Source organism: Crinia signifera, chromosome 1, assembly GCF_055691185.1.
Source record: "Crinia signifera chromosome 1, ASM5569118v1, whole genome shotgun sequence".
NCBI classification, from domain to species: domain Eukaryota; kingdom Metazoa; phylum Chordata; class Amphibia; order Anura; family Myobatrachidae; genus Crinia; species Crinia signifera.
In genome coordinates this window covers 83591505-83605748 of record NC_139217.1, presented here as the reverse complement: position 1 = coordinate 83605748, position 14244 = coordinate 83591505, and the positions used below count along the sequence as shown (strand labels likewise).

General features: G+C 48.6%; 1 protein-coding gene across 3 annotated transcripts in view; it reads right to left on the bottom strand.

Moving 5' to 3' along the window:
• OCIAD2 (OCIA domain containing 2) overlaps window positions 1-11876 on the bottom strand; it is a 35973-nt gene extending 24097 nt beyond the window's left edge. For 2 of the 3 annotated variants that reach the window (XM_083156525.1, XM_083156536.1), the window contains exon 1: window positions 1517-1708. In XM_083156525.1, the coding sequence (XP_083012651.1) occupies window positions 1517-1582 (66 nt within the window). In that variant the 5' untranslated portion in view covers window positions 1583-1708. Of the gene's footprint in view, window positions 1-1516; window positions 1709-11758 lie in introns of those variants that run through there. The other variant, XM_083156545.1, reaches the window with a different exon arrangement.
• Between the last annotated feature and the right edge of the window lie 2368 nt (window positions 11877-14244).

The window sequence follows — 14244 nt, the reverse complement described above, 5'->3', positions numbered from 1 at the left end:
TTCAATGCATTTCAATGGGAAAATCGGGGGCATCGCGTCGGTCGCGTCGTATACCACTAAAAATGACACACGATGCCCGCGATTGTGGCCGTGCTAGGAAACAAGTACCGAATCGTCTTATTTAAATTATCTGCATCACGATCTTCATTTGAGTTCCATATATATATACACATTCTAGTTATATGCAAGCACGGAGTGACACCTTCTCTCGCTGTACCCCCAATCTTTCGGTTCTGCTTCGTGTTTGGGTTTGTATTCCAAGCAGAACAAAATTGTTGAGGGACATCTTGAGACTTGAGGCCATATTCTGCCAGAGAAGAGTACACATTTTACAGTAATATAAAGAATGAGTGATCAGTTCATTGAGTCATGATCGATACGTTACTAATTTCCATCCATCACATTGGGCGGGATGCGGCAAGCATTGCAATTTGCTTGCGATGCATCCCGCTACTCTCCACATGCATATTGGCTTCTAGTAATGCCATATGCAAGATGTTGGTACATGACAGCTCTTGCAGTCAGAGCCGTCCTTTATGATGATAGTACTTCTGGGTTTAGTACAATGCACTGTGCACCAGCGACCAGTGATTTCTAGTCAAAATGTGGTAGAGACAGAATGAGACAGAATAGTTTGCAATTTACAGCCAAAAACGCTGGTGGCTGATGAAAACAGTACACTGAGCAATATACAGTATTGCTGAGAGATATTGCCAGTACACTGAGCAATATACAGTATTGCTGAGAGATATTGCCAGTACACTGAGCTATATACAGTATTGCTGAGAGATATTGCCAGTACACTGAGCTATATACAGTATTGCTGAGAGATATTGCCAGTACACTGAGCAATATACAGTATTGCTGAGAGATATTGCCAGTACACTGAGCTATATACAGTATTGCTGAGAGATATTGCCAGTACACTGAGCAATATATTGCTGAGAGATATTGCCAGGACACTGAGCTACTGTATATACAGTATTGCTGAGAGATATTGCCAGTACACTGAGCTATATACAGTATTGCTGAGAGATATTGCCAGTACACTGAGCAATATATTGCTGAGAGATAATGCCAGTACACTGAGCTATATACAGTATTGCTGAGAGATATTGCCAGGACACTATGGACACTATATATTGCTGAGCGCCATGTGTACACATCTTTAGAAAGCCCTTTGTGAGCGATATCTTTTACTATATCCCATAGTGTTTAAGAAACCCAGGAGCAGAGAATTGTCCACCCAGTGGAAGGGGTCATGTCGGAGGATCCATTAAGGGTCCCATCCATATGACTGCTTATTCATTTTCCAGACAGCAAAACAAAAAGTTTCCATACTGTACTTTATGGACAAAGGGTTCACAAGTTGTCCCAAACATAAGAGAAGACAGGCAGGAATATGTGATGTATGGAAGAGTCACAGCGCAGATGTGTGATACCTGTATATAGATGCAGCACTTTGCAGCCCTTCATCTCCCAAATTCCTTTAATAATAAAGTGAACAATGACTTACTATAGATTTCTGCGGCACAGCAGGGTTTGGTGTCTGTCCTGGTGTTTGCTCTGCTCCGGTAGCCATTTCTCTTGCTGGGCCAGGTAGTAAAAGTTTGTATTTGTAGAGAAAGGGTGCTTTATGTGTATACACAACCCCAGCTCTGTGTATTGTCTGATGCGTGCAATGTGTACAGGAACATGCTGCAGCCTGTGTATATAGACAGGACATAATGGTGGCCCTGCCCACAGCTAGATGACGCTGGTAATCTGAGCTGGGGACCTGAAAGGAGGGATATTAGAGTAGTGTATACAGAGCCTTTATTACGCATTTAGCTGTGTTTCATCAAAATAACCATAGTTGTACTGGCCTATATCTACAGTGATTGAGTAAACCAGTTTGTATGTGTACATACTGTATATAGATACATATGTGTTTTAAACTGTGGGTCATTGTGTAGAAAAAGGTTTGTATTAACCAGGCAAAAGAATACACAGGGAGAAATTCAGTTGCTAGGGGGAAATGTAAACACAGGGTTGCCGACTTTATAATTCTCCTCTCCGGGAGAAACCCGGAGAGGAGAGTTCCAGCAGCTGCTCAGGGAGCGGGGCTTAAGTGTGACACCACTAAGATGATGACAAACTGACGAATTCACGGATCTCCGTGGAGGGGGCGGGGCTAAAATGACGCGATTGTGCCATTTTAGCTCCGCCCCCTCCTCTGAGACCCGAGGATTGCGGCATTTTAATGCCGCAATCCGGGGCGGGCCGGGAGGGGGTCCCGATTTTCGGGAGACTCCCGGCCATTCCGGGAGAGTCGGCAACCCTGTTTAAACAACCCTGCAGTGCTGTTTTTATCCCCGCAGCTGCAGGAGTTGGCTATTCAATTGTGGGACAGAAAATATATAAGCATATTTTTTTCATACACCTCAGAACAAGTCAGATTTTTCCTAAAATAATAACCAGGCAAATCATGTATCATGTGATACTGGGTGCCAGACAGGGTCCCGACAGTCATTTACCCGACGGGTTCCCGACGGCCACCGGCTATTCTCCCTTGTGGGGGTCCATGACCACCATAGAGGAAGAATAGAGTAGGTGGCGAGCGTAGTGAGCCACCGTGCCCACAGCGTGGCCAGCGCAGCGAGCCCGCAAGGGGCTTTGTTTGCTCGCCATGCTGTCTGAGTCCGGCCAGTCGGGATCCCGACGTCGGTCTAATGACTGTCGGGATACCGACTGTCGGAACCCTATACCACACCCGTGATACTTCCTGGTCAATACTCTCCTATCTGCCCTCTGCTGCTGGTTCTGGCCAATAGAATCCTCCCCAGGGGTTAATAAATAGCTCACAGGATGCCTTCCTTGCTGGAACAATTTCCTCTACAGTGTGAGAGTCCTGCTGAATCTCTGCTGAGGTGCTGTTGCTTATTTTAAAACATTCAGCTATTTGCTGACCAGTATCTCAATGCAGTTTGGGTCCCGCTGGTGTTTTCAGAAAAAGCTACATTTACCAAGTCCAGGTGCTATTTAATACCCCTTTCATACCAGAAAATGCAGGGACTTACCCGGGAATACAGTCCAGGAATCATACAGGGACATTCCTGGGTTGGCCCCTTTCACACCAGCCTAGTCCCTGCATCTTCTGGTGTGAGGGGGAGAATTAGCATGGGCACCGGGGTGAGTTGGATGATTCTGACGGGCCATCCTGTGATTGGCTTGGAGCAGTGAGTGGGTGTGTGAGCGCCTTGGATTGGCTAGACCCAAAGGCCTGACCTCCTGGACTGCCACCGTTACCTTTCACAGTAGTCTGGGAAGGGCCCGGGAGCAACCCTGCTAGCTATCGAGGTTGAAATCCCGGAAAATTTTTCCAAGGGCCCAATCTGGGAATTTAGGCTCGTGTGAAAGGGGTATAAGTTATTTTTAGCATCCCTGGATCAAGCCCGTTTCACCAAGTTCAGGCGCATTTGAGTTATTCCTGCATCCGGGATCAAGCCTTCTCCACCAAGTCCAGGCATTATCTGAGTTATTATGGCATCCCTGGATCAAGCCTTTCTAGACCAGAGTATATTTACATTATTACATTGTTCCTGGATCCAGACTGCGTTCACCAATTCCAGGTGTTACTTTCATTCTCCAGTGCTCCCAATTCAAGTCCTCATTCTCATAGCTGTTTTAGTTTTTCCAGTGTTCTTGCCTCAAGACTATCTCTGAGTTTGGGTCCTCCCGAGGCGGCTCCTACCTTGCTGCCATACTCGAATCTAACCGTGGGTACTCCTAAAAAAGGACCACCACCTACTTGTCAGATGAAGCCAAATCTAAACCTCCTTGCGGGGGTCCCTGGGTAAGACTGTTGGCAAGTTAAACCCTGTGCCTTTGCTTAGGGGTATTGTCACTTGCCCCGGTAGGGTGGTTTATGCACAGGCACTATGTTTGTCCAACTACCTTTCTACCACCAACTCCACGTCAAGCCACCAACCAGAGTCAGATCCACAAATCCCATCTAGTGTGACAATGGAGTGTAAACCACAGAGGGCCACGCATAGGTAAGTATTTTTTTAAGTTCATTTTTTCCACACGCTGCAGGGTTTACAGTGCTGGAGATTTAATGCAGGTATCAGGAGTGTCCGTACCCATGGTAATCCAAGACTGGGTAAGCTAAACCTCATGCACAACTGAATATCACCTATAGATGTATGAATGAGGAGAAAATACCTGAATGATTCATGCCAGGCTAATACATCTCCCAATGTGTCCCTGCTATGCCCCTACTGGGCAGCGACCACAAGATTGCACTGATCTGTCGAGGGAGTGGTGTCATGGTCGTGTTGTACAAATTCAGTACATGTTTAAGTGTGCGGATGGAGATATGGGATGCAGACAGATCTATTGTGCCCACCACTGAGCTAGCTAGTAATGAAGATGGGCAGATGCTTGGCATAGTCAGGTGGATAATACCATTAGTATGGGGAAATAAATAAGCTGCTGTGTCCAGTACAGAAAATTAGGGGCCAGATTCAGAGCTGATCGCTAATCTGAGAAGTCACAATGGACTGGGTTTTTTTCAGACACACCCAGGAATGGCCGTTGTCCACCCAGAAATGTCAGTTTCCTGTCAATCAAAATGTGACTACTGCAATCAAACTGCAAGAACATAGCGGTCAGGAATTTTTGGGGAAATTTAATAAGATGAGAGATTCAGAAAGTGAGACATTTGGATAGAAATTTATAACGGCAATCATTTACACTGCAAACCAGTTTGATTTTGCGGTGCAAATGATTGCCGCTTTAACAAATCTCTCACTTTCTGAATCTCTCATCCTATTAAACTTTACCCTTTGTCTATAATGCACCATGCAGCGGATGCGTACACACAGACATTTGATAATTGTTCAAATTGCGAAATCGCTGATCTGAATCAGGCCCTACTGTAGGTTTTTTATGTGTTTGAAGATGCATCATTTTGGTAATTATAATTTTTTGGTACTCTTTACCTAGAAGGGCGCCCGTCGCGGGCATCGCGGGTACATTTATGTATGGCCGCGACGCGACCGACGCGATGCCCGCGATTTCCCATTGAAACCAATGTTAAACTTTGAAATCGTGTCGGTCGCGTCGCGGCCGTCCATAAATGTACCCGCGATGCCCGCGACGCGATGCTCCCGATTTCCCATAGGAATCAATGTTAAAAGGCGCGATGGACCCGATTTTACTGTTAAATGGCTCAATCCACCCGATTTGGCCATAGGAATCAATGTTAAATGGGCCACAGAGCCCATTAACCCGCCACCCCACGATCCACGCCAACCCGAAGCGTGGCGAGCGCAGCGAGCCCGCGAGGGGCGGCGGTACGCGTCCTCCGACCTTTTCATGCCCTACTATCCACTAGGGCGTGGTGTGAGAATATAATAGTGTGGCGAGCGCAGCGAGCCACCGAGCCCGAAGCGTGGCGAGCGCAGCGAGCCCCGCGAGGGGACGCGGATACCTTCACAGGTAGATGCATCCTCGCGGGCTTCACAGGTGTCCGTGGCGAGGTGGACACCTGTGAAGCCCGCGAGGGGACGCGTCTACCTGTGAAGGTATCCGCGTCCCCTCGCGGGGCTCGCTGCGCTCGCCACGCTTCGGGCTCTGTGGCTCACTGCGCTCGCCACACTATTATATTCTCACACCACGCCCTAGTGGATAGTAGGGCATGAAAAGGTCGGAGGACGCGTACCGCCGCCCCTCGCGGGCTCGCTGCGCTCGCCACGCTTCGGGTTGGCGTGGATCGTGGGGTGGCGTTAAACATTTGGGGGGACATTTAAGGGTTAATTTGGCCTATTTGGCCCCAAATCGGGTCCATTGAGGCATTTAACAGTAAAATCGCGGTCAATCAGCCGTTTTAACATTGTTCCCTATGGGAAAATCGCGGTGATCGCGGTCATCGCGGTCATCGCGGTCATCGCGGTCATCCCGATTTACCCGCGATGCCCGCGATGACCGCGATCACCGCGATTTTTACCCCCGACGCCCGCGATTTCAATCGCTGGCGCCGTTCTAGGTAAAGAGTACCAATTTTTTTTTATCATAAACATCTACAAACTCAACATAACTCCAGACACAATAACTATATACGAATGTCAATAATAAGGTGGATTATCATACCTCCCAACTGTCCCAATTTTTGCAGGACAGTCACGTTTTTTGCGACTGTCCCGCAGATTCCTACCTGAGGCCAGCAGTGTCCTGCAGTGGGGGTAGTTGGGAGACCCCCTGCACAATGCATCTCTGCTAACAATGCAGACAGTGTCTATTCATGGACTCAGAGGCCCATAAGGGAATTATCATATGGGACACAACATCACTGGCCGAAATTAAACAAACATTTTTCAAATTGGATCCGAGTGTGATTTTAAAACACTTTATTTCTCTCTTTGGGCACATTGTGTGTATATGTCTGTATGTAAATGTTTTTAACCTCTATTTTTCGCTGCAACCACAATTCCCTTATAGTAAATTTGGGAATATTTATGATAAAATAATAAAGGTTATATTTTATGATTCCTTTTTTCAGTGCGCTCCCCACACAGCAGTCCCTTTTTTCTCTTGTTCCAAAATATGGACTCAGAGGTGCAAGTTGCATGGCCAGCAGCTCACAGAGCGCTGGCCATGCCCCCACAATGGCCAAAACAGAGACGTAACCTCACAGGAGTGACGCTATTATAGAGCACACCCCTGACTGTGAGGCCAGCCACCAAATGTTGCCTTTACAAAATTGGGAGATATGACTTATCCATACATGTCTATACTCTATACATCAAACACAAAAACAGGGACATTATTTAAAAAATAGTTTCACTGGGGTGACATCATGTTTTCCATTTGCTTGCATTACTGGTTGCTGATATCAGGACACATTTATCATGTAATGCTAGGTAACAGGAAGCTGAGATCCTATTGCATCATTATCTGTGCTCTACACATCATCCTGCAGTTTATAGTCAGACCTCTCACCCAAAGACAAGCCCTGTAAATACAATTTATAATGGAATAAAAGTCATTGCTGACAGAGAAGCAGTAACCGTGAGGACTGATACTTTACTGTATGTGCTGAGAAAAAGGGCAAATGCAAACTTGCTTATGTGATGCCTATTCCATGCATTATAGTTGTGTTAGCATTTTTGCAACACAGGACCTGATTCAGACCTAATCTCTGTTGTAGCATGCATACGGGAGCTGAAGTAGCTACAAAAATAGCAAAACCATCTAACCGCAATCCCCTCGCAATTTGACTGACTGGAAGTCAGCATTGGGGGGGGGGGATGCAGGGGTGTCTAGGCGTTTTAAGTAGGCTGTGTGACGTCAGTGGAAGGGTCAGTATTCACACGGAGTGGAAAAATCATTTGATGGTTCGTGAATTGCATATGGATGTGCGACAGTATACTGGATAGCGATATTTTTGCAATTCACAGATTTGCACAGGGCGAGGTTTTTTTTTCTGGGTTGCGACTAACTACAGAATCAGGGGCATAATGCTGTTATTTGCGCATTTGAGCAATTAGTTGGTACTGTGCATGCATGAAAATGTCCAAACACCCCTGAGTATATGCAGATTGTTGTTGTGTATGGAGTCACTGAGCTAGAACTAATTAGAAGTAATGGGTCCCCATGCTGTTTCTGGGCAGTAACTGGGAAGTGGCCTGCAGGGCTGTCATCAGGGGGGTACCATGGGGACAACTGTCCCAGGCCATGCCGCTCTGAAGAGAGGGGAGGGCCCGGCTTGCTGATCCTCTGGCCGCCAATGCTGCCTGCCAGAGATGCATTCTCTAAACCATGGGTCCTCAAACTGCGGCCCTCCAGATGTTGTGAAACTACAAATCTTAGCATGCCTTGCCACAGTTTTAACACTCCCTTATAGCAAAACTATGGCAAGGCATGCTGGGATTTTTAGTTTCACAACATCTGGAGGGCCGCAGTTTGAGGACCCATGCGCTAAACTGTGGTAGGTCACGGGCCACAGGTCGCAGCTTTGCATGTCAGGCAGAATAAGGGCCCATGTGAATAAATAGCACTACACTACTGGCACTATTCACCCTTTTAGCAGCATGCGCCTTCGGCACACGCTGTCTCTTTGGAACGTATAGGAGGGTGCAAATTTATAGTTTGCAGGTGGGTGCCGTGCACCCTAGCACTGGACCTGTGCAGAATGCCCCCATTGAAGAGTGGCCGCTGCTAGACAGTAAAGTTCCTTGTACGGCACGGGGACGTTTCTCTGATTCTATTGCCTGCTGATTTTGTGTGACAGTGCAGACACAGCAAGGCTGTAACCAGTGGTGCAAGTAAGGAGGTACGGGGTACCTTTAAAAAATATGTTGCAGGTACGCCCTACCACCTTGCCTCCCCCTGCTGACACCATGGCTGTCTGTGTGAGGATGCTCAGTGACCCGCCACATGAACTGCCCATGGGGCGGGTCACTGAGCGTCCTCACACAGACAGCCAGACATCTCCCCCTTCGAGCCTGGCTGCCCACCGCTTCTGTCCTGACTGCGTCACTGTCTTGTAGAGAGCAGGATGCTCTCCTCACGGGCCCTGATGGATAAAAGCAGTGCAGGTACAGACTGAACAGTCAATGTTTACTGGCTGCACTGCCAGCACATTTTGCGGGGGAGGGGGGCGCCAGTGACAAAGTCTAGCAACGAAACGTGTAGGGGCGAGGCCAGAGTGACGCATCACATACCTCAGCTGGCTGGCTGACCATAGGAGAGGAGGGACCCCGCCGCGGGTGTCGGTGCTGGACATCGCCATTCGGAGGAGAGAGGGGCCATGAATTTAAACACACTGAGCGGTAGATATCCCCTGAGCAGCAGCGTGCCAGTGGGATCTTTGTTTAACACCATGTGGTAATCAGCCTACATAGAAGTATATATTGGTACGGATACTGTACTAACTGTTTTGAAGGAATGTTCTTTTGCGTTTTTTTATTAATTATACGATAATGCACTATTAGGTGCCTCCTTTGTTTATTGATTTCCAGATTGTGTTCAATTTCACCCATGGACTGGGTCATACATTGGGGAGCTGCTGTCAAAGTAGAGAAAGAGCACTAAGGTCTGACTTCTGTGGAGTAAATTCCAAAAGTAACCCACTGAAGGGTTAAAAACTGCAGGTGTCAGCGCACCAGTACTATCAGTGTTTGATATATATATATATATATATATATATATATATATATATATATATATAGTAGATGTGTGTGTGTATTACCCAGCATTACTCTTGAATGCTTGGAGCAATATACATCAAACTTGGTACACTTATGACTTACAGGGCCAGATGTATCAAGCTTCAAAAAGTGATTAAATGGAGAGTGATAACAGCCAGCCAATCAGCTCCTACCTGCCATGTTACAGGCTGGGTTTGAAAAATGACAAATAGAAGCTGATTGGCTGGTTGGTTATCACTCTCCGTTTTATCACTTTTGAAGCTTGATAAATCTGGCCCACAATCTGGCAAAAAAAAATCTGTAGGGGTAAGACACCCCTAACACCCACGTGTGGGTCACTACACAAAGTGGGTCAGGTAAGCACATACTTGCCTACTTTTGAAAAGTAGTTTCAGGGAGATTATAGATTGCACCGTAAAGGCATCGCGCGGAGCACTCTTGAGGGGGTGTAGCACAATCTACCTAAGGGTGTGTCTATCTCCACATATGGGCGTGTCTACTGTCACTCAGGGGTGTGTCCTGCAGTGGCAGGTAAAAACTAAAGTACAAAGCAAAGTACTGGCTACACACTGATCTCTCAGCTACATTACACAGAAGGGCTACTCCCTGACATCACAGCTACATTACACAGCATGACATCACATAGCAGGGCTACACATTTACATAACACAGGAGGGCTACATACAGTACTGACATTACACAGCAGAGCATAATACTGACACATACATCATTATACACATAGAGTATATGTGACTTATTATATATTTTACATACTTGAATCCGGCGCTGATGGGAACTACAACTTTAAAGTATATATATTTTAAAGTTCTTAATTTTCTTTTTTAAATAGGGCACCTTGGGGGGTTTGAGGCCACCGCTGCCAACAAACAGCCTCTCCATGACATTCAGGGCCAGATGTACTAGCCTTCAAAAAAGTGATAAAATGAAAAGTGATAAAGTACCAGCCAATCAGCTCCTAACTGCTCTGCTACAGGTTTACATGCTTATAGTTGAAAAATGACAGTGAGCTGATTGGCTGGTACTTTATCTCATTGTGTTTTTATAATTTTTTGAAGCTTAATACAGCTGTCCCGCAGTGTGCTAGCACATCTGCCAGTGACTGGGTTTCCTCTGCAGGTCCCATCCTTTTAGAATGAGAGAAAGGGACAAAGAGAGAGCAGTGAAAGAGAGAAAGTTTATGTGTGTGAGAGAATGTCAGGGGGGGGGGGGGGGGGGGGGTAAATTGAGGAAATGCCAGGAGGAGAATGAGAGTGTCAGGGTGTGTGAGAGGTAGAGAAAGAAAGTTGATGTAAGGAAAAGTGAGAGAATGACAGAAGGAGGGAGAAAGTGTCAAGGATAGGGATAGGGTGAGAGAGAGTGCCCAGGATAGAGAGAGTTGCGGGAGATGAGCAATAGATGGGGTGAAAGAGAGAGAGTGTGTCACAGACAGGGTCTGAGAGAGAGAGGGTAGTGAGAAATGGGGAAATAAAGGGTGTCAGAGAGAGAGGGCATGAGAAAAAGAGGGTGACAGATGATGTCATGGATAGAGAGAGGGGCTGATAGAGAGGAAAGAGAGAAATGGGGAGATAGAGGGTGTCAGAGAGAGGGCATGAGAAAAAGGGGTTGACAGATGATATTATGTAGAGAGAGAGGCAGGGGCGGATTTAGGGATGATGGCGCCCCTAGGCACAACAATAATGTTTACTAAGTAGGACAGTAATAGGGGCAGTATCTGCATGTCCTATCCATTTACACTCTATTTAAGATGGAATATAGTACAGTACAGTGGATATTTTGCAGTTATTGGTACATTTTGGGCTGACAGTACTATCACAGGCATCCAAGTGCCGCCCCCAAACATGTGCCGCCCCTAGGCCGGTGCCTCACGTGCCTAATGGGAAATCCGGCTCTGGAGAGAGGGGCTGTGAGAGAAAAGAAAGGGGGTGGGATAATGTCAGGGATTGAGAGAGGAGTGAGAGGTGTCACAGATAGAGAGTGGGTGAGAGAGAAGGTGTAACATATAGAGGGGTAAGAGAGAGAGAAGGGGGTGAGAAAGAGAGGGTGTCATGGATAGAGAAATGGGGGAATTGAGAGAGAGAAAGGGAATAGAGAGAGGGTCTCAGGGATAGAGAGAGGGTGGTGAGAGTGAGAAGGGATATAGGGATAGAGAGGGGATGAAAAAGGGATGAGTAGGAAGCGAGAGAGAAAAGACAGAAAGGACTGAGAGAGGGTGTCAGGGATAGAGAGAGGGAAGATAAAAAAAAGATGCCAGGGATAGAAAGAGAGAGGAAAGAGAAAGGGGGTGAGAGATATGGTGTCGGGGATAGAGAGAGGCAGTAAGAAAGAGATGGTGTCCGGGATAGAGAGGGGGGAGAGAGAAAGGGTACAATATATAGAGAGAGGGTGTCATCAATAGAGAGAAGCACTGAGAGAGGGGGAGAGAGAAGGGGGTGAGAAAGACAGAAGGTGTCAGTGATAGTGGGAAGATAGAGAAGGGGTGAGAGAGAGGGTGTCAGGGAGAGAGAGAGAGGTATCGGAAAGCAGCTGCAGAAGAGAGCACTAACCAGGTATCATGCAGGTGACTGTGGGGGACCGGCCGATGTCAGATGTCAGCAGCCAGGTCTCGCTCATGCTGGATTCATGCCCTGGGAGAGGAGACAGCAATGAAGAATGTACATCTACAATACTCCAACCACAGGCTCTAACCTCAGTGCCTTTGGAAAAGGGGGATGTGAGGAGAGTGAGCAGGAGAGGGGTACATGTGTGGGGTTGGGAGGTGGTCAGGTGTGCCATGGATGGGGGGATGTGAGGAGAGTGAGCAGGAGAGGGGTACATGTGTGTGGTGGGGAGGTGGTCAGGTGTGCCATGGATGGGGGGATGTGAGGAGAGTGAGCAGGAGAGGGGTACATGTGTGTGGTGGGGAGGGGGTCAGGTGTGCCATGGATGGGGGGATGTGAGGAGAGTGAGCAGGAGAGGGGTACATGTGTGTGGTGGGGAGGTGGTCAGGTGTGCCATGGATGGGGGGATGTGAGGAGAGTGAGCAGGAGAGGGGTACATGTGTGTGGTGGGGAGGGGTTCAGGTGTGCCATGGATGGGGGGATGTGAGGAGAGTGAGCAGGAGAGGGGTACATGTGTGGGATGGGGAGGTGGTCAGGTGTGCCATGGATGGGGGGATGTGAGGAGAGTGAGCAGAAGAGAGATACGTGTGAGGGAGGGGGGTCAGGGAAGCCTTGGATGGGGGAGGGGGATGTGAGCAAGAGAGGGCTGTCTGTAAGCATGGTGATCAACACACTACTTGGGGCTGGGTGACACACTACTTGGGGTGGGGTCAGGGCCGGCGCAAGGCACCGGAGCGCCCCAGGCGAGTCTGGCTGGGGGCGCCCCGGTGCCGGGGGGGGGGGGGGGGGGTACCTTTCGGCGCTCTCTCTAATCAAACCTGGCGGCGGAGGCAGCGGGGGTCCCTGCAGTCTATTATAAATCACGAGCGCTATCCGCCGGGCTATGCGGAAGCGCTTCTAGTGTGAAAACACTGGCAGCACGCTGATTGGCTGAGATCAGCGTGCGCCGTGCTGCCAGTTTTCACAATAGAAGCGCTTCCGCATAGCCCGGCGGATAGCGCTCGTGATTTATAATAGACTGCAGGGACCCCCGCTGCCTCCGCCGCCAGGTTTAAATAGACAGGTACAGGTACCCGGGCGGCATTTTCCGCCCTCCAGTGGCCGGCGCCCTAGGCAAATGCCTAGGTTTGCCTAGTGGTGGCGCCGGCCCTGGGTGGGGTGACACACTGCTTGGGGCGGGGTGACACACTGCTTGGGGCGGGGTGACGCCACGTGCTGTGTTCTTCCCACAGGACTACCAGCCATCCTTTCAAGCCTCATCCCTGTTTGTTCTAAACTTGAGCGTGCGCAATCACATTGTAAGAGGGGGCATCTTTGGGGAATACTGGTGCTGTGCTTCAAATTGCAAGGCGGGGGGGGGACTTTGGCTAAAAGCAGGAGGGAAGGCAAGTCTGCCCCATTTATTACACAACACCATAGTACATTATAATACACAGCACACAACAGTAAATTATACAACCCCCCCATATTGCACTGAGTACATTCACACACACACACACACACCATAGTAGTTATACACAGCCCCCCCCCCCCATATTACACTCAATACACACAGCACAATAGTAAATTATACACAGACCCCCCCCCCCCCCCATTATTACAACCAGTAAGTACACACACATTATACACAGATCCCATTCCCTCAGTACCCACAGCAGCACTCACCTGGCTGTGTTCTTCATTTCAGGCCAGGACTTGCAGGAAGTCGGCACACTGCACAGCACATGCAGAGGAGCTGTGAGAGCAGGGCTGACACACGGAGCCTCAGTGTGGTGGGCGGGGCCAGCCTCAGTGAAGCCCCGGCAGCTGGCTCTCCTTCTCAGCTTCTCCCAATGCACAAAGTGCCGGTCTGCGCACACAGCAGCTCGGCCACCGCGGGGTTGTGCGCAGACCACTGTACTGTGACTTCCCGTACAGGCCCCGCCCCCCGCCAATTCAGTATGCGCGCATGCGCAGTCCAAAATTTAATGGAGGATTATAAAAAAACGGGAGGAAGGAGGGGGATTGCGGGACAGCGGGAGGCAGATGCAAAAGTCGGGAGCCTCCCGCAAAATGCGGGAGGGTAGGCAAGTATGGGTAAGCAAGATATGGCAAAGTTGCGTTACAATGAGGTGGTAGAGGACATTGATTGGGTTCAGATTAGTTTCTTGGGCCCCTGAGAATCCCGACCCTGCCGGTGTACAGGGGGCCCCAAAAAGGGGTTCGGCCACTACAAAGTAGGTCAGGGATGCAAGATATAGCAGAGTTGGATAACATAAAAGGGGTAGAGGACACAGGGGTTTAAGATGGTCAGATCCGGGAGCCCACCACAGACAGGTGTAAGCCGGTCACACCATGGGCATGGTGAGCGGTTAAGCTTAAAAAAAAGAAGGATACATTTCAAGTAATGCTAAATGCACAACCAAACCCGGGCAAGTCTGGGAACCTCAGTC